Genomic DNA, 25,036 nt, shown 5'->3' with positions numbered 1-25,036 from the left:
GTAAACAATGAAATGTGATGGTATGTGTTTCTTATAACTAAGGGTGAAATAGTTTCAGATTGCTGGACCACTTGAGCTAAGGGCTCCAAGGAAAGAGCAAACAACAAAGGAGAAAGAGGGCAACCCTGACGAGTGCCTCGACGAATAGAGAAAAGATTAGAACAGACCGGACCCGTGAGAACCGCAGCTGCCGGATTGGCATACAGCACTTTAATCATGTTTATAAAGCTCAATCCTAAACCTTGATGGCTTAGGACTGCCCATAAATAGTTCCATTCCAACCGATAAAAGCTTTCATCGTGTCCAGAGATAATACTGCAGAAGGGGAGGTCAACATATCTGCTGAATTAACCATATGACATAACCTGCGCAAATTATCCGTGGCGTAATGACATTTAATAAATCCTGTCTGGTCATGATGAACTAACCTAGTCATAAATCCCTCCAAATGCCGGGCCAGCACTTTGGCATACAACTTAACATCCGTTCCAATCAGAGAAAATGGCTGGTAGCTGGGGCAGGAAGTCGGATTTTTGTCTTTCTTTAAAAGGAGAGAAATAATAGCTCTGTTAATAGATGGGTGAAATGAACCTTGAGCAACTGAAAAATTTATCATATCCAACATTAGAGGGCCTAAGTCAGACCAGAACGTTGTATACAGTTCGACTGGTATGTCATGTAGGCCAGGGGATTTACCCTTGTTCGTAGACCTGATTGCGGACTCCAGCTCCTGGAGAGAGATTGGTTTGGCTAGCTGTTCAGAATCCAAATCCGACAGCCAAGGTAAATCAAGGTTGGACAGAAAGGGTGTAAAAGAATCAGGCTCACCACCACAGGTAGAAGTATAAAGATCAGAATAAAAAGAACAGAAAGCGGTATTAATATCTTTGGGATCTGTCATAATGTCCCCAGATTGGGATTTCACAGCAGATATGTTAGCAAACTTTTCACTGTTACGTAATCTCAGAGCTAAAAGGTGACTCAGTCTACTCCCCTAAAAATAGTAGATCTGCCTGGATCTTTGAATCAGAAATTCAGCCCTAAATCTCAGTAATGAGTTAAGTTCCATCCTAATAGCCATGATTTTGCTCAGTGTATTGTCAGAGAAAGAATGTTGATTGGCTCGCTCTAAGTTCTGAAGCTGCAATTCAAGCTCAGATACCTTTTTGTGGTGTTTTTTTTTTAAGGAAAGAGGCGTATGAGATTGAGTAATACCTTATAAAGCCTTTAACCACATTCCAAAGTGTTCATGGATCATCCACTGAGATACATTGTCAGAGTATGTTAGAGCAAAGAGCTTGGGATTCTCCACCACTGATTTTATGTGCGTTATTCTACCATCTGAATCACAGCCTTTATCCAAAATAGATTCATTTAAAGTCCTCCGCACCAATATCAAGACACTTTTAGTTTTAGTATCAGTAGCTGAATGAGATACCACTTCATAAAACTTATTATTGCACCTGCCTACATCCTCCTCCTTCAAATGGGATTCTTGCACAAGAGCTAAATCAATCTGACTTCTTCGTAAGAAATCCAAAAAACCTGTACGCTTGTGGAGGCCGTTTATACCATTAATATTGCAACTTAAAATATTAAGATCAGTCATAGGTATCAGATGGAAATGCTGCAAAATAAAATAAAGTACCATAAAACCACCCCCCATCCTTCCCCAAACCCCTCAGAGGAACATAAGAACCATATTCCAATGAACTATGGCGGATCAGGCAAAGGACAAACCTTGATCTGTCAGCCCCCCCCACCCTAACAAGATCTGTGGCACCAACAGAGACCTGCACAAAATTGAAGCACCGACACTGGCCCCATGTTAACATAATAATGACTAGCAAATAATAAATAAATAAATAAATAAATGTAAAAAAAATGTTTTATTTTTTTTTATAGGGTTTACAAGCTGGCCGCAACCGAAACAATAAAAAATAAGAAAACATAATACGCCCAATAAGCACTTTCAATAATTGTGGTATAAGAAGAAAAACAAGTTGAATGTCATGAATGAAAGAAACAGTCACCAAACCAGTCAGAGCATCCCTTCTTCGAATATAGAGACCATAGCGACCATTCGGCTGCAGTTCACTAGGGGTTGGTGTCTGAAAGGCATCTGAAAAAAATGTCTTGCTTCCTCTGGGGAGTATAAAATTTTAGGTTCTCCTTGATTCAGAATGACCTTCAGTGTTGCAGGGTAGAGGAGACAATTCTGGATACCTGTTTCTCTCATTTCCTTCCGAATCAGTGTAAACACACTTCTTCTTTTTGCAGTCACGGGAGAAAAGTCTGGAAAGAAGGTTAGCATTGCTCCGTTGCTTGTTTTCACTGGGGCATGAAGTCTAGCAGCCCGCAGAATGAGCTCCCTATCCGTTTACCGCAAAAATTTAAAGAGAAATATCTGCGGTTTAGCGCGGTCTGAGGAGGCCCTTGTATATACGCAATGTGCTCCTTCCACTTCAATCTTCCTACCTGCCAGAGAAGGCAGCCACACTGGTAGCGATCATTTCAAAAAACCTATAGGATTGTCTTTTTCAGATCCTTCAGGCACCTCAACCAGGTGTAAATTGCTGTGCCTGCTGCGGTCTTGCAAATCCACCACCTGTTGCTCAAGCGCGACTATTCGCCCATCGTGATCTGCAACCACTTTCTTTTGTTCTCTCATCTCACCTGTAAGAAGATTGAGTTTAGAACATAGCGACTGGACAAGAGACATGTGAGAGGCAAATTCACTCCGCATCGCTGTCAGCTCGGATTTTAAAATGTCCTCAAAACGTGCTACAGTGATTGCCATTTTGTCATCCATATCACTCATGGTTGTTGCTTTGGACTGTTTTTTATTTGGAGAAGCTGACAGTGATGAATCCAGCAATTTATGACTGTGTGCCATCTAGTAAAGTAAAATTGTCAAAGAAAACTAGAAATAAAACCAAATAATTGGCAGAAAAGGGGCTAAGTGTACGGATCTCTACTCAAGTGCGACTAGGTCCATGAGCACGTCATGTGACTCGATTTCTGTGTATTCTTCATGAGTTAAAAGCAGCTCTTACATTCATACAGATGTAATCATCTACAGTAAGACTGTTTGTAATATTGTGACCAAATCTGATCAGAAAATAACACAAAAACATTTGTAACTTCTGAATGAGAGATGTTTACGGTGATGTACATTACAGTCTACTAATCCCTCTGCCTAAACGCATTTACTGATTTTTTTTATGCAGTGTGTATTAACACATGAATCAATTGTGTTTCACTCAACCGAATGTTGACCTTACGCTAAAACACGCAATTTTCCCGGGTTGTAAAGCTAATGCGCATGCATGTTAGCGAGTTGATTAACAGGCAATGTCTGTATCTAAAAGGTGATTGGCTCTTTTACCTGCAAGTGGGACTTCCTTTCTACATCCATTGACGTTGGGTGCTAGAGCTTCTTGGTTGGGCGTTCAAATTTCTCCCATTCATTTAAATAGAAGTGACTCATCTCTGCTAAATAGTCTCTGGCCTCACACTCTATAGAACAACAATGCCCATCATGCACTATGTCTCCTCCCAGAAGTTTGCACACTTTTACTCCTGATTTCTCACAATACAGGGAAAGTAGAGGTGTACAGAAACAATGCAATGCTTTATTTAAAAAGTAGCTCCAATATTATGGTCTAAAATGAAAAAAAATATTACATTACTTGTTACTCAAAAAAGTAATCTGATTACATAACACGCGTGACTTGTAACATGTTACCCCAACACTGTCCGCGAAAGTCATATTTGGCAATATTTGTGCCTACTTCAGACCTGTATACACTTTTCCTGGTTCTTGGCATGGACCAAAAGCAATTCTTTGATGTTTTTATTGATATCATTTCATGGGTGTTACCTTACAAACAATCTAGAGTTTTTGCAAACTAGCATCAAACTTGACACAAATTTGTCTCAGATTTGCCACTCCTTATTTTCATATGCAAATTAGCTTGAGATTCACTGCAAATGTTTGCCAGAAGTTTGCAGCTCTTCACAAGTAGTGGTAATCCTGCAGAAAACCTTTGACCACAATGAATAATTTGCTGCAAGTTTGCTGCAAAGCTCATTTGCATGTGAAAATAATCTTTGTTTAGAGCTCCATTTCATTAGTTTGCATGTCCACCTAGCCCTTGAAGTGAAAATGGTAAACAGACTGCTAAGGGTAAACAAATTTGGCTAGCTGTCTTTAAAGGAAGGGCTCGAGCATGAGGTGCTTGAGCATGTGGCTCGGCTCGAGCTCTAAATTCCTCCCAAAAAGTGTAAAATCACACTTGGGGAGAGAAAGCCCTGTGTCTGACCAACTAACCAGTTCACATGCATGATTGTTTTATTGACAAGTGTGTACAAAAAGTAGTAGTTGGTTATGGCAAGAAAAAGTGGGGTGTATTTAGTTGTGATTAACCCTCCAAAAATGCATGTAAGCAGAGCAAAAGAGAAATGAATTGCATTTGCAATAATTGCTTTAACTACATGAATTGGCAGGGAGGAGGAAAGCACTACGACTGTGGTGGGGACTGTTCTGCTGGAGCTAAAAGAGAAAGCACTGCTTCAGCAGTTGATCAGCTCAGTGTGTAGTATTAAAGTGTTTCTGTGGGGACAATAGCAAGAGGCACTCCTGCGACAGTGGAGTAGTTGAGCCAATATTAAAGATGTTCCTGTGGGAGCATAATGAAAGTAATGTTACGGTAGTAGGGTAAAAGGGGGATTCCTGTAGGAGGCAGTGTTAGAGTATTGCTGCGGCAGCAAAATAGTTGAGACAGTACAGTAGGAGATGCTCCTGAGGAGCAGAGTGAAGGTACTGCTGTGTTGAGGGAGATGAATCACTGGTGCTTTATGCAAATTAGTTAAGTAAAACTCTTGTGTGACTTCTGTGAAGGAAGCAATAGAGAATCTGCAGACACAATTGTGAAGAAACGTCACAAGTCTACAAACACATGCAAAAGGAATGGTAAAGATCCCAATGTGCACCTGTGGCTGAAAGAGTCTGCTGATATATCAGGTAAGGTGTGGAAACCTGTAGATTCACTTCTATAAGAATAATGTTTGAAACTTAAACTGTGAGCACCTGTTGAGGGAATAGAAATAGTTGTGTGCACACTCCAGTAAGGAAAACAAATAATTTGGAAGTGCAGTTTGTAAAATATAAATACATAACTTGCATTTATAACATTTATGGATAATATAGCAATAATATGTAAATTCTTGCACTTGTGGAAAGCACCTTGTGCTTTAAACAATTCTAGCATTTAGGGTTTGAATTATCAGTCGTCTAACCTGAACCTAAACAAATAAAATAGAGAAGCTCTAAAACAAAGATGGTGGAGATCTTATTTCAATGAGAGAAGCACATCACATATCACTAGTAAACAACTAATAAGAAACGAAATACTGTGGAAGGAATGGTAGACATATGCAGACACGCCTGTGGAGGTAATGATAAAAGTTTGAATGTTAATAAGACAATTCTGGCCCCACTCAATGCGCACCATGGGGAAGAAGTGCGAACAAAAGACCTGGCCATTGCAGCTTACAGAGGCAGCTTCACTCAAGGGTCTGCCTGTGGGACAGGACTGGGGAGGGGAAAGTGAGAGATGAGTTGCAAGCGCTCCCAAGAACCAGATGAAACCTTGAAAGTATAGATCTCTTGTGGGAGTAGTTTGGGTCGTAGAATTGAATTGAAGGATCCCTGCGTCGTTAGGATGCCAAGTCTCAACAAAAGAGGCCTTACTCATCAAAGTGGAAGGGGCTTGTCGAGTGGCCAGACATGTGAGCCAGCGAGATTCCTGAATGAAAAGGGCTGGCACTGCGATAAAGCAGGAGGCCTAGCTGTGTTCAGGAACCGAGTCATAGGACTCCGGACAAAATTCATTCGAACAGGAGAGCTCACACTGCATTTTTTTTATCCCATTTTTCTCCCAATTTGGAATGCCCAATTCCCACTACTTAGTAGGTGCTCGTGGTGGCGCGGTTACTCACCTCAATCCGGGTGGTTGAGGACAAGTCTCAGTTGCCTCCGCTTCTGAGACAGTCAATCCACGCATCTTATCGCATGGCTCACTGTGCATGACACCGCGGAGACTCACAGCACGGGAGGCTTATGCTACTCTCCATGATCCATGCACAAATTACCATGTGCCCCACTGATAGCGAGAACCCCTAATTGTGACCACAAGGAGATTACCCCATGTGACTCTACCTTCCCTAGCAACCGGGCCAATTTGGTTGTTTAGGAGACCTGGCTGGAGTCACTCAGCACGTCCTGGATTTGAACTTATGGCTCCATGGGTGGTAGTCAGCGTCAATACTTGCTGAGCTACCCAGGCCCCCCACACTGCATTTTGAGTGGGAGAGCATGCGATTAGAATAAAACGTGGTGCCTTATGCTTTGAAAAGGGAGAGTGCATGCTGTGATTCGAATGGGGTGCTTTTTCAGGTTTTAAAAAGAGTATAGCGCAGCCACTATAGCAACAACTAGGCCAAAACAGAAGGAAGAGATATAAACTATCTTTAGTGGACATAGTTTTCATACTTACACTTGAAAAGCTGGGACAGAAACAAGCAAAATGTTTTAAATTATATTGTTGGGTTAAACCTTTGGATCATCTGAGTAATAATCATACACATACATATATAATATACTGTATATGAACTACTGAATGACCTATTAAAAGGAGTAAAATATGAAATTAAAATATTAAATGGCATACCTGAAACTCCATGAACCAGGATCATGAAAATCTTTTGACTGGAACTCTTAGCTCTATTCATAAAAATCTGAAGATTTTAATAAGATCTTTAAAAGATAGCTTTAAAAAAGATCTGACCACTGTAGACACCATGCATGAAAAGTTAAATACACTGATCAAGGGGATAATCTTGGCTGGTATCTGAAGTTTAAAGCAAAATAATAGCATAAAAATCCATCCAAGAACCAAGTAAATTCTAGAAAAAAAAATTAAGTCTGAGATTATAGCTTTGTTTCTATCCTGACATGCAGGGATGTGCACAGGGGGGTGGTGTATCAAGAAACTTTTTCTCAGTTTAAGCCACTGCCCCTCAAAATAGGAATTCGGCACAATGTTTTATTCTGTGTATTCACTTCATGGAGGCTTCTAGTGCATTTGTTCATGGTTATAAAGCGTGAAATGAGACCGTAACAGTCCTTACGATGAGGTTACATAACAGATAGAATAAAACAAATCATGTTTGTATTAAATACTGTATCAGCTGTCATGCTGACATATTATTTTAAATAATAACATATTATGTAGATACACTTGAGGGTGTTAAACATGATTATATATGAAAGCTTGGTAATTTCTATCTTTTTTTAAATAGACTATGTCACCAGAACGACAATCTGCATGACTCAAGTGTCTATGCAACGTTGCGAGGTATTTCAAATTAACATATTTATCAGGAGATGCTAATTTTACACAGACATTCCCTGCTCAGTGTATGGAGAGTACGGAGCAGTAAAGGCTGCGTAGGAAGCCTGTGAATCGGAAAGCAGCTACAATTATCAGGCGTTTACCAGGATGAGCCATGTTATAATTACATTCACTTAAGAAAATGGTATATTCCATGGTTTGCAGAAGGTTGTGTTCTGAAACGTCACGTAAAAGCAAACACTGTTTAAGAGATTCAAAGAAAGCTGTTTAACACACCTAGGTTTCTGCAAGAGAATGCAGCTTTTAAGACCATGTAAAATATGTGGCGCTCTTCAGAGTGCGTTATGTATAACATCCAAGGTTGTTACCCCTCCTACCAACCACCAGAAGGAGCCCTCTCCCAAATACTAACTCTGTACCGTTTCTTCTTTGGTGACTTCCTGTTTTGAACTATATAAATACCATGCTGTTCAATTGTTCATTGCGAAGTATTGCCAGTTTACCCTGCCTTACCAAGCGTTTTTCCATTGCCATTGCTGATTGTTCTCTTGTTATGACCATTGCCCGTTTTCCTGGATTTACTGCCTTTTGGATACCCCTTTGTTTTGTTTGCCTTGTTGGACTGTCTTTTTGGTTTATTGGATTATACCACCTGCTTAACAACTACCTCTATTTGCCTGCCGATTTGGATTGTTTGCTTGTGTATTTTAATAAACTTCCTGCACATGGATCCTAACACCGTCTCCATGGCCAGTTCGTTACAGAATACTTTGCCTAACATGGATCCAGCGGAAGTTTCACAGCTCCAGGTCACATTCGCGCACCAGTGCGAGGTATTAAGGGGTTACCAAGACCAGCTAAACAACCTATGAGCTGCCAACGAATGTTTGACACAGTACATTCACTCACTGCCAGCTCCCCATGCTAAACCGGTAAGCTTTGCTCTACCTGATAAGTTTGATGGTTCTGCTGAAAAATGCCAAGTTTTTTTTTATGACAATGGAAAGTATATTTCTCAAATCAACCTGAATCATTTGATCAAGATGCCAGAAAATGTGCTTTTATGATGTCACTGCTTACAGGCAAAGCTCTCCATTGGGCCACCGCTGTTTGGGATAAAGATCCTAAAATGTCCTGGTTACTTGCGTAACCTCCGTTCCCTGATGGAGGGAATGAGACGTTGTGTCGATGTAATGACACTAGGGGTCACTCTTGGGAGCCTGAAACACCTATGGTCTTTGATAAAAGGCCAATGAAAATTGGCGAGTGGTATTTGCATACCACTCCCCCGGACATACGGGTATAAAAGGAGCTGGTATGCAACCACTCATTCAGGTTTTGTGCTGAGGAGCCGAGACCAGGTCCCGGCCATTTCAGCGGGTAGTTCAGCATTGTGGCAGGAGGGACACAATGTCTCATTCCCTCCATCAGGGAACGGAGGTTACGCAAGTAACCAGGACGTTCCCTATCTGTCACTCACTCGACGTTGTGTCAATGTAATGACACTAGGGGACCTTATACGAAACGCCGCACTGTGGGCACTGTGTGCCTCGTAGCCAGCGCACCAGGCTGACACGTAACCTCCCCCAATGCTGTTATACGTGTCGACTGCCCAAAAGAATTAACCACTTAACCAAGGGCTGCCTCTGCGACCTTCGTGAAGACGTGAGGGGACAAGGACAGGCTGAAAGGGAGGACCTTGTACTGATATGCCCGACCCTCAAATGCAAACTGCAGGAAGGGTCTGTGTCGAGGCAGAATCGAGACGTGGAAGTACACATCCTTCAGGTCTACTGCTGCGAACCAATCTTGATGCCGGATGCTCACTAGAATGCGTTTTTGCGTCGGCATCTTGAACGGGAGTCTGTGTAAAGCCCGGTTCAGTACTCACAGGTCCAAGATTGGCCGCAACCCACCGCCTTTTTTCAGTAAAATGAAGAAGGGGCTGTAAAACCCCTTCTTCATCTCAGCCGGAGGGACAGGCTCTATCGCATCCTTCCGTAGGAGGGTAGCGATCTCCGTGCGCCAGGTACCGGCGTTCTTGCCCTTCACCGAGGTGAAGTGGATGCCGCTGAACCTGGGCAGACACCTGGTGAGCTGAATCGCGTAGCCGAGTCGGACGGTCCGGACCAACCATTGCGACGGGTTGGAAAGCGCAAGCCACGCATCCAAGTTCCGGGCGAGGGGGACCAAGGGGACAATCTCGTCGGACGTACTGGCGGGTGGGGCCTCGCGGCGGGGCGGAGCCTGAGGTGCCACACCGTGTCGTGGCCATGCTGAGTTCAGGGACATCGAAGCACTTACCTGGCTCCTTGTGACCACCCCCGGAACAGCCTGGGACGGGGGAGGTAGAGGCCTGTCCTCGTGACCCGTGGAGACTGTCACATTGGGGGCAGATTTGTGCCACAGCTGGGCATGCAGGGGCGGGGAGACCGCCGCTGGAGTGCCAAACCTTCCAAAATGGAGTGCTGGACGGTGGTTGTGATGACGGCCGTGCACACTGGGTATGTGACCCAGGGAACAAGGAAACCGCTCTTGCTGAACTCTTGGGTACCACAGCCACTTGGGCGTGCGGCGCAATTAAATGCAAAGGTAAAAAAAAAAATATTCTCCTCCTGGTCCTCCACCGGGGGATGGAGTGGTCTGCTTACCATCTCCAGAGCAGCGGGTTTCATCGTCCCTGGGTCGCCTGTCTCAGGGGCACTTCGAAGCCTTTCACGGGTTCTTGGTGGCCGACTGTGAGACGGGTGGTGTCTGCTTCCTGCGGTGGGCTCCACGCCGGGGCCGGCCCGCAGGGGCGGGCTGCGGTGGAGCCAGTGCAGTCACCGCAGGGGGACGCCCTTGGCGACGAGCAGACGGGGTGCGGGATCTTGAGCCGTGCTGGGGCAGGATGTGCTGGATAGCTTCCGTCTGCTGCTTCACCACTGAGAACTGCTGGGCAAAGTTCTCGACGGTGTCACTGAACAGGCCAACCTGGGAAATGGGGGTGCCAAGGAACCGTGCCTTGTCGGCCTCTCCCGTCTCGACCAGGTTGAGCCAAAGATGGTGCTCCTGGACCACCAAGGTGGACATCGCCCGCCCGAGAGACCGCGCCGTGACCTTCGTTGCCCGGAGAGTGACATCGTACGCCGAGCGCAGCTCCTGCATCAATCCTGGGGCAGAACTACCCTCGTGCAGTTCCTTTAGCGCCTTGGCTTGGTGGACTTGCAGGAGAGCCATGGGGTGCAGGGCAGTGGTGGCTTGTCCAGCGGCACCATAGGCTTTGGCTGTCAAGGACGACGTAAACCTACAGGCCTTGGACGGGAGCTTTGGGTACCTGCGCCAGATGGCGGCGCTCTGCGGGCATAGGTGCACCATGAGCGCCTTATCCACCAGGGGGATTGCCGAATAGCCCTTGGCCGCCCCACCATTGAGGGTAGTGAGGCAGGGGAGCTGAAAGATCGAGACCGGGCAGTAAAAGGTGCCTCCCATGACATTGTCAGCTCCTCGTGCACTTCTGGGAAGAAAGGGACTGGGGCGGGGCGTGGCTGTGAGTGGCGTCACGAGCCCAGGAACCAATCATCGAGCCGCGAGGGTTCAGGGGAGAGCAGAGGGTTCCACTCTAGCCCAACGCTTGCAGCTGCCCGGGAAAGCATGTCCGTCATCTCCGCGTCAGCCTGTGACTGAGCGACCGCACCTGAAGGGATGAGCCCAGCTGAGGCTTCCACGTCTGACCTTCGTGGGCTCCGAATAAGAGGTTGAACTCGTCGTGAGATGAGCCGGTGGACTCATCCGGAAGCCCGATCGGGGCAGACGAGCGTGCTGGGGAATGGGAGGTCCGTGGGGGGATACCCGGTGGAGGTGGTCCCATTGGGGTCCCCAAATCGCCCCAGTGCTAGCCGTGCTGGCCTCATACCCGTGGGTAGAAGGACCGAGGCGGGGAGCCTCTGGGATGGCTTGCTTTCTTACAAAGGCAAGCCGCGACCACATCGTTACCATGGACATGTTCTCACAATGAGTACATGACCCATCCACGAACGCTGTCTCCGTGTGGGCAGCACCCAGACACGAAAGACAGTGATCGTGGCCGTCAGAAGGCGAGAGATAATGACCGCAACCAGGAATAACAACCAAATGGAATGGCATCTTTAAAAAGACGCGTCTTTAAAAAGACGTTCCGTGTGTGCCGCTCTTTTAGAGAAATATACTATTTTTTAGAATATACTATTTTATTTCTTCCGAAGCGCCCAGGGGTGTTCTCTGCAGTGCACCAGTGCAGAGGGGGGAGAAGCCACTGAAATGCACCATCAGATCCAGCAGAGGTGAATGAACAGCCATGGGAATTCAGCTCAGTGAGCATCGACCATTCGGCTCCGAAGAGAAAATCTGAACGAGTGGTTGCATATCAGCTCCTTTTATACCCGTATGTCTGGGGGAGTGGTATGCAAATTAGTTTGTTATTAGTTTGTTTTGTTTTTTGGGGCCAATTTGGTCTAATTTCAGCTGTGCCAGTTGTGTAAAGCTTTGCATTCCTCTATGAGGAGTGTTTAGGTATCATTAAGCTTTGCAGCCATTTATCCCAATACTATCTTATCTACTGAACACTATTATACGCTTTGGTCATATGTCAATTTGGACCCTCCGAGTTGCTTGGTATGTGTCGATGCACTCGGTCGTCCTTTTCCATGTGTCCAGTATTTTGATTATTAATTTCCTTTAAATCTTGAAATCATTCTTTTTTCTAATGTAGTACTTTACTGATGTTATTATATTTTCGATGTGTCTACATATTCAGGCCCTAATTGCTGCAGTTGCACTGAGATTTAAGTGCTGTCCAATAGGCCAGATAAACAGGTGTAATAACTGGCTGTGTTATTTTCATTTATTTTATTTTGTTGCAGGAGATTGGTGCCCAAGGCAGAGGGGCTACTTCTTTAACTGTAATAGTGCTGTGTGCATCACTAAAATCCAACTTCAGAGTGTGTGTGTGAGCACGGGCGTGTGGTGGAGTGTGATTTTCTGCTTGAGGGAAAGCCGCCCTGGGATAAATTAGAATGTAACTTGAGAGAAAATTTACTGAGAAAAGGTATGAGACAGGCTGAACAGAGAAAGGTAACCGTAGCACAGATATAAAGCCCAGAGCTGGCATGTGCAGAGGAAGCCATTCACTACAGGCTGCTTTGGGATAAGAAATATGTAAAATCTAAAAAAGATGTAAAAAAGAAATGTAAAAAGCAGCATTTGCTAAAGCTGAAAAAAATAAAAAAATATGTTAGACAGCAACACTGCTTGAGTTGAGGAACAACTTGTTTGATGAGGTGAACAGCTAGTGACAGTTTGAGCTTTGAGTAAGCAGCCATTAAGCATGTCTTGGGTAAATTGGACAAATGTAGGAAGAATCATCATGGGAGTGAGGTAAGCAGCTGCTTATTTGCACTTAAATTGTGATTGACAGGGCTAACTTGACAAGCTCCTCCCGAACTTTAATTTAGAACTCCATTAAATGCATTAAGTATTACAGTATATTGGTATGGTATATATATTGGCGTAGAGGATGTTGTTCCGACCAAAACAATACAGATTTACCCCAACCAGAAGCCATGGATTAATAGCGATGTTCGCGCTGCTCTTAATGCACGAACCTCCGCTTTTAATTCCGGAAATGCAGAGAAGCATAAACAAACCAGTTATGCCCTCTGCAGAACTATCAGAGCAGCAAAACGCCAGCACAGGATCAAGATTGAAGGACAGTTTAACACCACCAACTCTAGAAGCATGTGGCAGGGAATTAATATCATCACAGACTTTAAAGGGAATAAAAACTCCGCCGTGTACACTGCTGCCTCTCTCCCGGATGAGCTAAATACTTTTTATGTTTGTTTCGAGGGAAATAACACCGCCCTCACGGAGAGACCTCTAGCGGCCGAAGCTACAGAGGTTAGTTCACTCTCCGTCTCTGTAGCGGATGTACCCGATCCTTCCGACGGGTGAATATCCGTAAAGCCGCGGGTCATGACGGCATTCCGGGCCATGTCATCAGAGCGTGCGCGAACCAACTGGCTGGTGTTTTTACAGATATTTTCAACCTTTCCCTCTCCTTGTCTGTGGTCCCCACATGCTTTAAAACATCCACCACTGTGCCTGTACCAAAGCAATATAAAATCACTTGCTTAAATGACTGGCATCCTGTTGCTCTGACCCCCATCATCAGCAAATGCTTTGAGAGACTAATCAGAGATTACATCTGCTCTGTGCTGCCTCCATCACTGGACCCATTGCAGTTTGCTTACTGCAACAACCGCTCTACTGATGATGCCATTGAATCTACAATACACACTGCTCTCTCCCACCTGGAAAAAAGGAACACTTATGTGAGAATGCTGTTTGTAGACTACAGCTCAGCATTCAACACCATAGTGCCCTCCAAGCTTTATGTGAAACTCCGGGCTCTGGGCTTAAACAGCTCGCTGTGCAGCTGGATCCTGGACTCATCCTCATCACTGACCCTCAACACTGGAGCCCTGCAGGGCTGTGTTCTCAGCCTACTGCTGTATTCCCTGTACACACATGATTGTGTGGCAACACACAGCTCCAGTGCCATCATTAAGTTTGCTGATGATACAACGGTGGTAGGTCTGATCACTGACAATGGTGAAACGGCCTACAGAGAGGACGCGCACACTCTGACACTCTGGTGTCAGGAGCACAACCTCTCCGTCAATGTCAGCAAGACAAAGGAGCTTGTGGTGGACTTCAGGAGAAAAGACAGAGAGCACAGTCCCATCACCATCAATGGAGCACCTTCAAGTTCCTCGGTGTCCACATCACTGAGGAACTCACATGGTCCATCCACACTGAGGCCATTGTGAAGAAGGCTCATCAGCACCTCTTCTTCCTGAGACGGCTGAGGAAGTTTGGAATGAACCACCACATCCTCACACGGTTCTACACCAGCACTGTAGAGAGCATCCTGACTGGCTGCATCACTGCCTGGTACGACAATAGCACCACCCACAACCGCCAAGCCCTGCAAAGGGTGGTGTGAACTGCCAGACACATCATCGGAGGTGAGCTTCCCTCCCTCCAGGACATATATACCAGGCGGTGTGTGAAAAAAGCTTGGAGGATCATCAGAGACTCCAGCCACCCAAGCCATGGGCTGTTCTCACTGCTACCATCAGGCAAGCGGTATCGCAGCATCAGGACCCGCACCAGCTGACTTCATGACAGTTTCTTCCCCCAAGCAATCAGACTTTTGAACTCTTGATCTCTCACAATCAATATACATCAGCACTGCACTTTATTAATTTTACAATGGACTGTCATAAATTATATTCTCTCTTAACAACACACTGGCAACTGACTATCAACCGACAGCCTGAATGTCAATACAGTACAATACAACCTACTGTATATTTTATATATACTATATATACTATTTTTATTGTATAAATACTATTTATATTGTATAATATTGTGTGTTCAATATTGTGTGTATGTGTATTCTATATTGTGTGTATTGTATACTGTACATTGTATATTATTATTTGTATATTGTGTTGTGTGTAATTATGTGTATATTAGATATGTAAATTGTTATGTGTAAATCTGTTTATTGTAAATTGGTATATGTCTCATCACTGTCATGACTACTATGTTGCTCGGAACTGCACCCAAGACTTTCACTCACTATCACACTTGTGTATATGGTTGTGTGACAATACAAGTTATTTGATTTGGTATCTCTCTGTACTTTTACTTAAGTATGGAACTTTTTCCATCACTGCTGAGGGGCAAATTTTTATTTTTCAGAATTTCACCTTGCTCCACAATCTGTTGCCATTAGCAATTAATGTATAATTATAATATATCATTTATTAATACCACTAATATTAAGATAAACTGGACATGATAATCATACTAAGGAGGGCAGTGCTAGATGAAGGCAAGACAAATGAGAAGGAATGAACATAAACAAACCAATCATTTCAAAATATTTCAAAGGAGGGGAAAACTAATCTAGAAGATATTTAAGTGTATTAAAATGAACTTACTTGCTAGATTAGTGTATTTATACAATACACAATGAGTGGTTATATACTGCCTTTATTCAAACACTTGTTTATTGTTTGGACATTTGTTTGGACAACATGCATTATATAAATGAATGTACATTGTTACATTGTATAATTAGCATGTTTAGGTAGCCTGTATATTTCATGTTTGCATTTAATATTTGTACTGTACTTTAACCACATGTACTGTATTAGGTTGCATAGCTTCATTTAGTAATGTTGTCTTTGTCGAATTTGAATATTTACAATGGTACAGTAGTTTACTCTTGATTTCAGATAGGACTAAAAATAGGGAGTTCCAAGTTAACACCAATGAAAACTGACAATCACAGATATTAATTCACTTTCAACAATCAGTGAAGCATGAAAAGAAAACAGTTTCTGCATGCAAAATGCACAAAAAGAGGTAAATAAGGAAGAATAAACATACTTAGAGTTACAATGGGAAAGATGTTAGCTTGATAATGTGTTAGCTGTGATAGTTTGGTTAAAAATCTAAAGGATCTGCTATTAAAGAAACATGATGTCATGTGTAGTAATCAATGTAAAGATTACACATTGCAGTATTTACAAATTCTACTTGTTTTATTAGCTCTAGTTCTGAATATAGACATGACAAAATTAAACACATTTTTTAAGGGCTTGTCTCATTTTCAAATGTCAGTCAAACTGCTCATCATTAAAGGCTGGACCTCCTCTCTGCTGAGTGACTCTGGACAGACCTTGGCTGAGCTGGACTGTTTTGCCATCAGTTCCCTCTGAAGCTCTTGATACATGTTCTCACTGACCTGCTGAAGATAAGAAGCTTTTACTTTCTAAATATTAATATTGAACTTATACCTTGTTACTTTAAATGATACAACATGTTGTTGCTGGAATTTTGGTTCATTTATAGTTTTGCTACAATTATATTAGAATGAGTTTAATTGTGCATTTTCAGTTTAACAAACACAAAATATGCGAGACCCAGTGGGAAGTGCAGACCAAATTCAATTAAACACAGAATTTGTCTTCCCATAGAGCTACGTATGAGTTTTGCCTCTGTGCTCGTAGCCATCACACATGTGTGCGAGTGTCCTGCACTTTGTTCTGCTGACTTGATGCTTGTTAATATGAGTAGTATATTGAAATGGGAAACATGCATGTAATGGGGAGTTGTTGATATGGTACTGTGATTAACAAGAAAGATTGAAAATGGACTATGCTTTAATGATAAATCAGTCAGCCTCATTCATAAGGAAATCAAAATTCTGTGTAAAACAGTTCACAACAATTCATAAACAATATGATAATTTACAAAAGAATGGTTTTTACAAACAATTTTCACAGAAATGAGTTCTGCTCAATGTGTCATGAATGAGGCTCCATGTTTTAACAATGCATTTATTTACTAAACTAGCTGTTTTGTATATATAATTTGATTATAAATAATTTGTTGATATTTTTATGTTTTGAAATGGGTCTAGTGAGTTACCTGACTGGTTTGCTTTGGCAATAACTTTGCAATAAGCTCTGTGATGTTGTCAAAGGTGGGTCGCAGAGTTGGGTCCAGGCTCCAGCACATTTTCATAATTGTGTACCTACAGGAGGTTAAAGTTAAGTCACTTGCTATTGATTTGCTTTATACAGTATATTTATTAGTTTCTTTTCTCTCATTACTTTAGAAATGCTTTAAACTCACATCTCAGGAGGTGCAAAATCTGGTTGTGACATGTGATAACCATCTTTAATCCTCTTGTAGAATCGTGCATCAATCACAACATTGGGGTAAGGACTCATACCTACATGAAACAGAACAAAAACACCATAATGCCTTCATGAACAGTCATCTATTTCAATCCATCAAATTTCTGTTATTTTTAAATGTATCTTCTGCTCATTTTAATCATTTACTTCTTTTATTAATAGGTTTTTAAAAGTTCATGATGGCTTACCCAGGGAAAATATCTCCCACAAAAGGATGCCATATGACCAGATATCACTCTGTACTGTGTAAACACATTCAAAAATGCTCTCAGGTGACATCCACTTTACTGGGAGTCGTGCCTGCAGAACCAATACAACAAAATATATACACAAATAAACTGTTACATACTGTAAGAATAATATTTTTTTATGAAATAAGTTATACAATTGAAAGGAAAAAATGAAAAAACTTTTACAAACTTCTATCATTTGAAAACAGAAAAAAATGAGACAAGGCAGACAAAAAAGTGAAAAAAGATTAAATGTTAATGTTTTTTCTCAGTAAGTCACCCATAATACACCAGCCACCACACGCAATTTGGTAAGATTGCACAAGCAAATTAGTACCCGTTATTTGGGATCCTAGTAAATCAGGGCCATAGTGTTTAGCCATGCCCCTAACATGGGTACGAAAATGGCCCTCAGTGTTTGAGTTTAGAGTCTCGTTCAATGCCGCTCGGTCTGTCAGTCCATCTGAATGACATCTGTTGCTGACCAAATCATGTTTTAAGTCCAACTAAATTGATTGCCCAAAATCTACAACACTTTCCACAAATTACATAATCAAAGCAGATCTGTTATTGTTTTCTTCCATTTTGTTAACTGCTGGGTTTGACTTTTATCAAGCTATTTAAAAAAACTATAGCCTAAATAAATGGGCTGAGTTTCAATAATGTCTTTAACAGTGTTGGGAAAACTAATAAATTCAGGAGATAATTTCTGAACATTATAATGAAGTTAAATGTGAGTGCACAATGACATTCTTAACTGTTAAACTGTTCATAAAAAGAATATAGAATAAAGAGAAAATGAATCTGCTCAGTGTAACTTACATTCCCCTTTACCACATAATTTAAATCATTCATGATGTCTCGTGCAAGGCCAAAATCACATATCTTGACAACACGGCAGTCAGTCACCAGAATGTTCCTTGCAGCCAAATCTCTGTGAATACACTAATAATAAACACGTGTTCATTATAAAATGATAGTATACCAAGAATAACTTCACATAAATACATAAATATATCTCCCTCATAATCCGTCATGCTGTAGACCACGGCTTGCCACCCTTAAAGGAATAGTTCACTCAAACATGTAAATTCTGTTATCATTTCCTCATGTTGTTCCAAACCTGTATCACCTTCTCTCTTTTGTGAAACACAAAATGTACATTTTTGAAGAATATATATACAGTTGAAGCCAGAAGTTTACATACACCTTAGCCAAATACATTTAAACTCAGTTTTTCACAATTCCTGACATTTAATTGTAGAAATCATTCCCTGTCTTAGGTCAGTTAGGATCACTATATTTTAAGAATGTGAAATATCAGAATAATAGTATAGAGAATGATTTATTTCAGCTTTTATTTCTTTCATCACATTCCCAGTGGGTTAGAAGTTTACATACACTTTGTTAGTATTTGGAAGCATTGCCTTTAAATTGTTTAACTTGGGTCAAATGTTTTGGGTAGCCTTCCACAAGCTTCATAATAGGATGCAGGAATTTTGTCCCATTCCTCCAGACTGGTGTAACTGAGTGAGGTTTGTAGGCCTCCTTGCTCGCACACGCTTTTTCAGTTCTACCCACAGATTTTTTATCGGAATGAGGTCAGCGCTTTGTGATGGCCACTCCAATACCTTGACTTTGTTGTCCTTAAGCCATTTTGCCACAACTTTGGAGGTATGTTTGGGGGTCACTGTTCATTTGGAAGACCCATTTGCGACCAAGCTTTAACTTCCTGGCTGATGTCATGAGATTTTGCTTCAGTATATCCACATCATTTTCCTTCCTCCTGATGCCATCTATTTTGTGAAGTGCACCAGTCCCTCCTGCAGCAAAGCACCCCCACAACATGATGCTGCCACCCCCATGCTTCACGGTTGGGATGGTGCTCTTCGGCTTGCAATCCTCACCCTTTTTCCTCCAAACATAACGATAGTCATTATGGCCAAACAGTTAAATTTTTGTTTCATCAGACCAGAGGACATTTCTCCAAAAAGTCATATCTTTGTCCCCATGTGCACTTGCAAACTGTAGTCTGGCTTTTTTATGGTGATTTTGGAGCAGTGGCTTCTTCCTTGTTGAGCAGCCTTTCAGGTTATGTCAATATAGGACTCGTTTTACTGCGGATATAGATACTTGTGTACCTGTTTCCTCCAGGATCTTCACAAGGTCCTTTGCTGTTGTTCTGGGATTGATTTGCACTTTTCGCACCGAACTACGTTCACCTCTAGGAGACAGAATCCTTCCTGAATGGTATGATGGCTGTGTGGTCCCATGGTGTTTATACTTGCGTACTATTGTTTGTACAGATGAATGTGGTACCTTCAGGCATTTGAAAATTGCTCCCAATGATGAACCAGACTTGTGGAGGTCCAAATTATTATTATTATTTTTTTTTTCTGAGGTGTTGGCTGATTTCTTTTGATTTTCCTATGATGTCAAGCAAAGAGGCACTGAGTTTGAAGGTAGGCCTTAAAATACATCCACAGGTACACCTCCAATTCAGTACACCTTCTATCAGAAGCTAATTTGCTAATTGTCTTAAGGCTTGACATCATATTCTGGAATTTTACAAGCTGCTTAAAGGCACAATTAAGTGTATGTAAACTTCTGACCTACTGGAATTGTGATATAGTCAATTAAAAGTGATACAATCTGTCTTTAAACAATTGTTGGAAAATGTACTTTTGTCATGCACAAAGTAGATGTCCTAAAAGACTTGCCAAAACTATAGCTTGCTAATATGAAATATGTGGAGTGGTTAAAAAATGAGTTTTAATGACTTCAACCTAAGTATATACCTCTGACTTCAATTGTACACTGGCGGCCAAAGGTTTGGAATAATGTACAGATTTTGCTCTTATGGAATTATATTAGTACTTTTATTCACCAAAGTGGCATTCAACTGATCACAATGTATAGTCAGGACATTAATAACGTGAAAATGTACTATTACAATTTGAATTTTTTTTTTTTCAGAACTTCTTAAACTACTTCAAAGAGTTCTCATCAAAAAATCCTCCATGTGCAGCAATGACAGCTTTGCAGATCCTTGGCATTCTAGCTGTCAGTTTGTTCAGATACTCAGGTGACATTTCACCCCACGCTTCCTGTAGCACTTGCCATAGATGTGGCTGTCTTGTCGGGCACTTCTCACGCACCTTACAGTCTAGCTGATCCCACAAAAGCTCAATGGGGTTAAGATCCATAACACTCTTTTTCAATTATCTGTTGTCCAATGTCTGTTTCTTTGCCCACTCTAACCTTTTCTTTTTATTTTTCTGTTTCAAAAGTGTCTTTTTCTTTGCAATTCTTCCAATAAGGCCTGCACCCCTGAGTCTTCTTTTTACTGTTGTACATGAAACTGGTGTTGAGCGGGTAGAATTCAATGAAGCAATCAGCTGAGGACATGTGAGGCGTCTATTTTTCAAACTAGAGACTCTGATGCACTTATCCTCTTGTTAAGTTGTACATCTGGCCTTCCACATCTCTTTCTGTCCTTGTTAGAGCCAGTTGTCCTTTGTCTTTGAAGACTGTAGTGTACAACTTTGTATGAAATCTTTTTTTTTTTTTTTTTTTTTTTTTGGCAATTTCAAGCATGGTATAGCCTTCATTCCTCAAAACAATGATTGACTGACGAGTTTCTTATAGAAAGCTGTTTCTGTTTTTGAAATTTTTGACCTAATATTGACCTTAAGACATGCTGGTCTATTGCATACTGTGGCAACTCAAAAACAAACACAAAGACAATGTTAAGCTTCATTTAACGAACCAAATAGCTTTCAACTGTGTTCGATATAATGGCAAGTGATTTTCTAGTACCAAATTAGCAGTTTAGCATGATTACTCAAGGATAAGGTGTTGGAGTGATGGCTGCTGGAAATGGGGCCTGTCTAGATTTGATCAAAATAGTGTTGGTGCTGTTTTTTACATCAGTAATGTCCTGACTATACTTTGTGATCAGTTGAATGCCACTTTGGTGAACAAAAGTACCAATATCCTTCCGAAACAGCAAAATCTGTACATTATTCCAAACTTTTGGCCTCCCAGTGTACACACACACACACACACACACACACACACACACACACAGACACACACATATACAGTATATATTAGAAATATATATATATATTTCTAATGAAAATATGTTGATGTTATTAATGCCAAACAATATTTAGTATGTTTTTATATTTATAAAAATTTTAATTATATTTGTTTATTGTTTTATTTTTTTAGAATGAATGAAATCAAATATACGTACATTTGCATCCAGTGGTGCCTCAAGAAAATGTAACTGGGGTTGCTGGGTGGGGAACAGTAAAAATCTTAAGGTGGCACACCAAAAAGTAGGTAGCATGGCTGAATCATAAGGTATATAACTGTATAGCTATTTATTAGTTGATAAGGAAATTCTGAATTTGAATGGGGTCTGTCCATGAATCATTATCTATGTAATTCCAAGCAAAAATTGATTAAACAAGTTCAAGGGACACACTTTATATTAGGTGTCTTTAACTACTATGTATTTAAGCATTTGATACAATGTATTTATTATATACATATGTTGTTGAATTGTACTTACATTTAAAGGACCTGCATTTAATTACATCTGCAGTTACACTGTTAACCTTACCCCTGATCCTAACCCTACCTCAACCTCAACCTCAACCCCTACCCTGAACCCCTAACCCTATGCCCCTAAACTTACCCCTACCTCAACCTCAGTAGCAGCAAATGTGTATCTTGTAAGAATTTTGCAAAACAACATATAGTTACACAATTAATACTTGTATTGAATGTATTTTAATGATAGTAAATAGGTAGGTTAAGGACACCTAATATAAAGTAGGACCAGTTCAAGTAATTATTTAAAATGTAACATATTTGTTTAGTACTTTACAATATAAATCGTTCCACATCAGCTTTACAGAGTATATAATAGTGCCGTACAAACCCACAGTGAGCAACTCTTTTTCACTCTTTTTCTATTGGCTGTGTATGAAAATAAACAAGATGCAGATACATTAAACTGATTCATTGTTTCCCATAATTTAAATTAATGTGTAAATTGGAAGGTTGAAGCCCTAGAGGCGAGGCGCCACTTTTTGCATACCAAATGACCTCTTGCAGTAATCTTCCACATAGTCCTACAGCCAGGGCTTGACATTAACACTTGCCAAATGCGGGTAAAAATCGGCTGTGGTGGTTACTCCGATCACATTTACTAACCACTTTGGCAGGTGATTTTTTCAGGGGTTTTCCTGCACTGAAAATACTGTGAATGTCAGGCGACTCGAGCCGCTGCCGATTCAAATTTAATTGTATTAATTTCGCATTCAGTGCTTTATAAGAATTAAATAGCCCTCTTCTAACTAACATTCACATCTGAGCGGGGCGAATGAAGCGTGGTTTCACACAAAACTCATATCATTCTTGTTAAAATTAAATTTTCAAAGAAATGCATGCAGTTACAGTCTCCAGTTATCTTTACTTTTTACTAACTTTTTGTGAGCTAGTGAAAATGCTCAGTTGCTAGTGACTTTGGAACACCACTAGCAACAGTGCCCGGTGAGCCAAATAGTTAATGTCAAGCCCTGCATACAGCTAAACACTGTGTTACAAAGTGTTAACTATGCAACCCAGCTGAACCACAGAGCACAAACCAGTTGTGTAGTCTAGTGCATTCGCAATAACACACCGTATGCCCACCTAAATTGGGTAATGATACGTAACCAAAGGCCGCCATACCAACAAGCTGGCTTTCGACCCTTAACTTTTAAAACACGGCTATGGCAGCACCGCTGAGTGATTTGTGTTTTTTCTTATTTTAAAAATTGTACAGAGATTCTCTGTAAATGCACAAAGTGGCGGGGGGCGCTGACCTGAAGACACTGGCAAGATAGACAGTCTGACTCAGTGGAGCAACCAATCAGAACATTAGTTTCAGCAGGGATGTGATATTATACAACCAATCATATTCTCTGTTTTAGGATTTGCGAATAGCATAAGTCATAATTTGTGCTATAAATCTACTTAAACTGTGAAAATATTGACTGCACCCATTCTGGCCAAGTTAATCGAGGTTTCCTCTAATTATATTAAATATATAAATCAAAAACTCAAGTAATGCTGTAACTCTCATGATACAGTATATCGGATCATTTCAATCGGTGGCGTTTTATAATTTTGTACCTAGGGTGTGGCCAAAAACCCTTGGATAAACCACAACCAACAACTTTTTTTTTCTTTCATTTATCTATTTTATGCATTAATTTAAACTATATATTATTATATATTAGATTAAACAAAATAGGCCTATTTAGGTTCACTGATATAAGTTGACCTATATAATTATATTCTATTTAAATATAAATAAAATTAAAATATCATGGTCACATTGTATACATCTGCATAAAGTGCATAAAGTTTAAGACATTAACTGAACTAAACTGGATGAGGCATAATTTCGCAATTGTCCTGCAGGTGTCTGCATAAGTCATATGTCATCACTACAGAACACTAGATCTACAACCATTTTTACTCAAGTTAGGATACCTTTGGGAAACTGTCCATAATTCTAAGATGATTCTTATGGTCATTTCTATGATATACTTGGGCTTAAGATGCTTTTGAAAAATGAGGCCGACACAGGCTGAAGTGACGAGCAAACTACATCTTAATTAGGCAAATATGCAAACGCCACCCCTGATTTCAATGTACTGTACATTTCTTAGGGCATTTTCAGACTTGTAGCTCGCTTGATTTTTTTCAGAAACAGAGACTAAAATTGTAACAATCTTGCATTTTGTACTTGGTTTGATTCGCTTTCACAAGGTAACATTTAAAAACGGACCAAAATTGTGTTAAAGTCATATGTAAGCAAACTGTCCCCTCATTGGTTGGAGTGTTTGTGCACTGTTCCGGGATTACGCTCATACATCGATATATCGGTTAAAATTATATACCTATAAAAATGTGTCAGCTGGTACACATTTTCCAGAACTATTTATGTCACAAATATAAAAAAGGCCACCACATGGTACAGACTGCGTGTTTCAATCAGAAGATGCACTACAAATAAATATTATCCATCACTCACAATATTTCCGTTATGATTATTTTTATCCACCATTAGTTACAATTACATTGTTTCTTTACTGAAAAGTGCCTGTTCTCACGGTCACAGAGCTCTCTCTCTCTCTCACACACACACACACACACATAAACACACATCTACATACACACAGCAGAGAAAGTGAAGCCACGTAAAGATGGTTAAGAATGGTCAACTAAATGTTCCCTATCTGTCACTCACTCGACGTTGTGTCGATGTAGTGACACTAGGGGTCACTCTTGGGAGCCCCAAACACCTCTGCTTTTTGAAAAAAGGCCAATGGGAATTGGCGAGTGGAATTTGCATGCCACTCCCCCGGACATAAATAACTTTTTCAGAGGCTCCTGGGGCATATGGCATCCTCAGCGGTGGCCACACCGCTCGGGTTGATGCATATGAGACCGCTTCAGCACTGGCTTCAGACTCGAGTCCCGAGATGGGCATGGCACTGCGGGACACATCGCGTGGTCGTCA

General features: G+C 41.3%; 1 protein-coding gene across 5 annotated transcripts in view; it reads right to left on the bottom strand.

Moving 5' to 3' along the window:
- Nucleotides 1–15,487: 15,487 nt before the first annotated feature.
- Nucleotides 15,488–25,036, bottom strand: part of csf1rb (colony stimulating factor 1 receptor, b) — an 81,865-nt gene continuing 72,316 nt past the window's right edge. For 2 of the 5 annotated variants that reach the window (XM_051677948.1, XM_051677952.1), the window contains 6 exons: nucleotides 21,710–21,751; nucleotides 18,271–18,393; nucleotides 17,407–17,518; nucleotides 17,154–17,253; nucleotides 16,947–17,052; nucleotides 15,488–16,263 (listed from right to left, as the gene is read on the bottom strand). In XM_051677948.1, coding sequence (XP_051533908.1) covers nucleotides 16,126–16,263; nucleotides 16,947–17,052; nucleotides 17,154–17,253; nucleotides 17,407–17,518; nucleotides 18,271–18,393; nucleotides 21,710–21,751 — 621 coding nt within the window. In that variant the 3' untranslated portion in view covers nucleotides 15,488–16,125. The remainder of the gene's footprint in view (nucleotides 16,264–16,946; nucleotides 17,053–17,153; nucleotides 17,254–17,406; nucleotides 17,519–18,270; nucleotides 18,394–21,709; nucleotides 21,752–25,036) is intronic. The other 3 variants (XM_051677949.1, XM_051677950.1, XM_051677951.1) reach the window with 3 other exon arrangements.

This window comes from Myxocyprinus asiaticus, chromosome 38, assembly GCF_019703515.2.
Source record: "Myxocyprinus asiaticus isolate MX2 ecotype Aquarium Trade chromosome 38, UBuf_Myxa_2, whole genome shotgun sequence".
Taxonomy (NCBI): domain Eukaryota; kingdom Metazoa; phylum Chordata; class Actinopteri; order Cypriniformes; family Catostomidae; genus Myxocyprinus; species Myxocyprinus asiaticus.
This window is presented reverse-complemented; position numbering and strand designations above follow the sequence as displayed.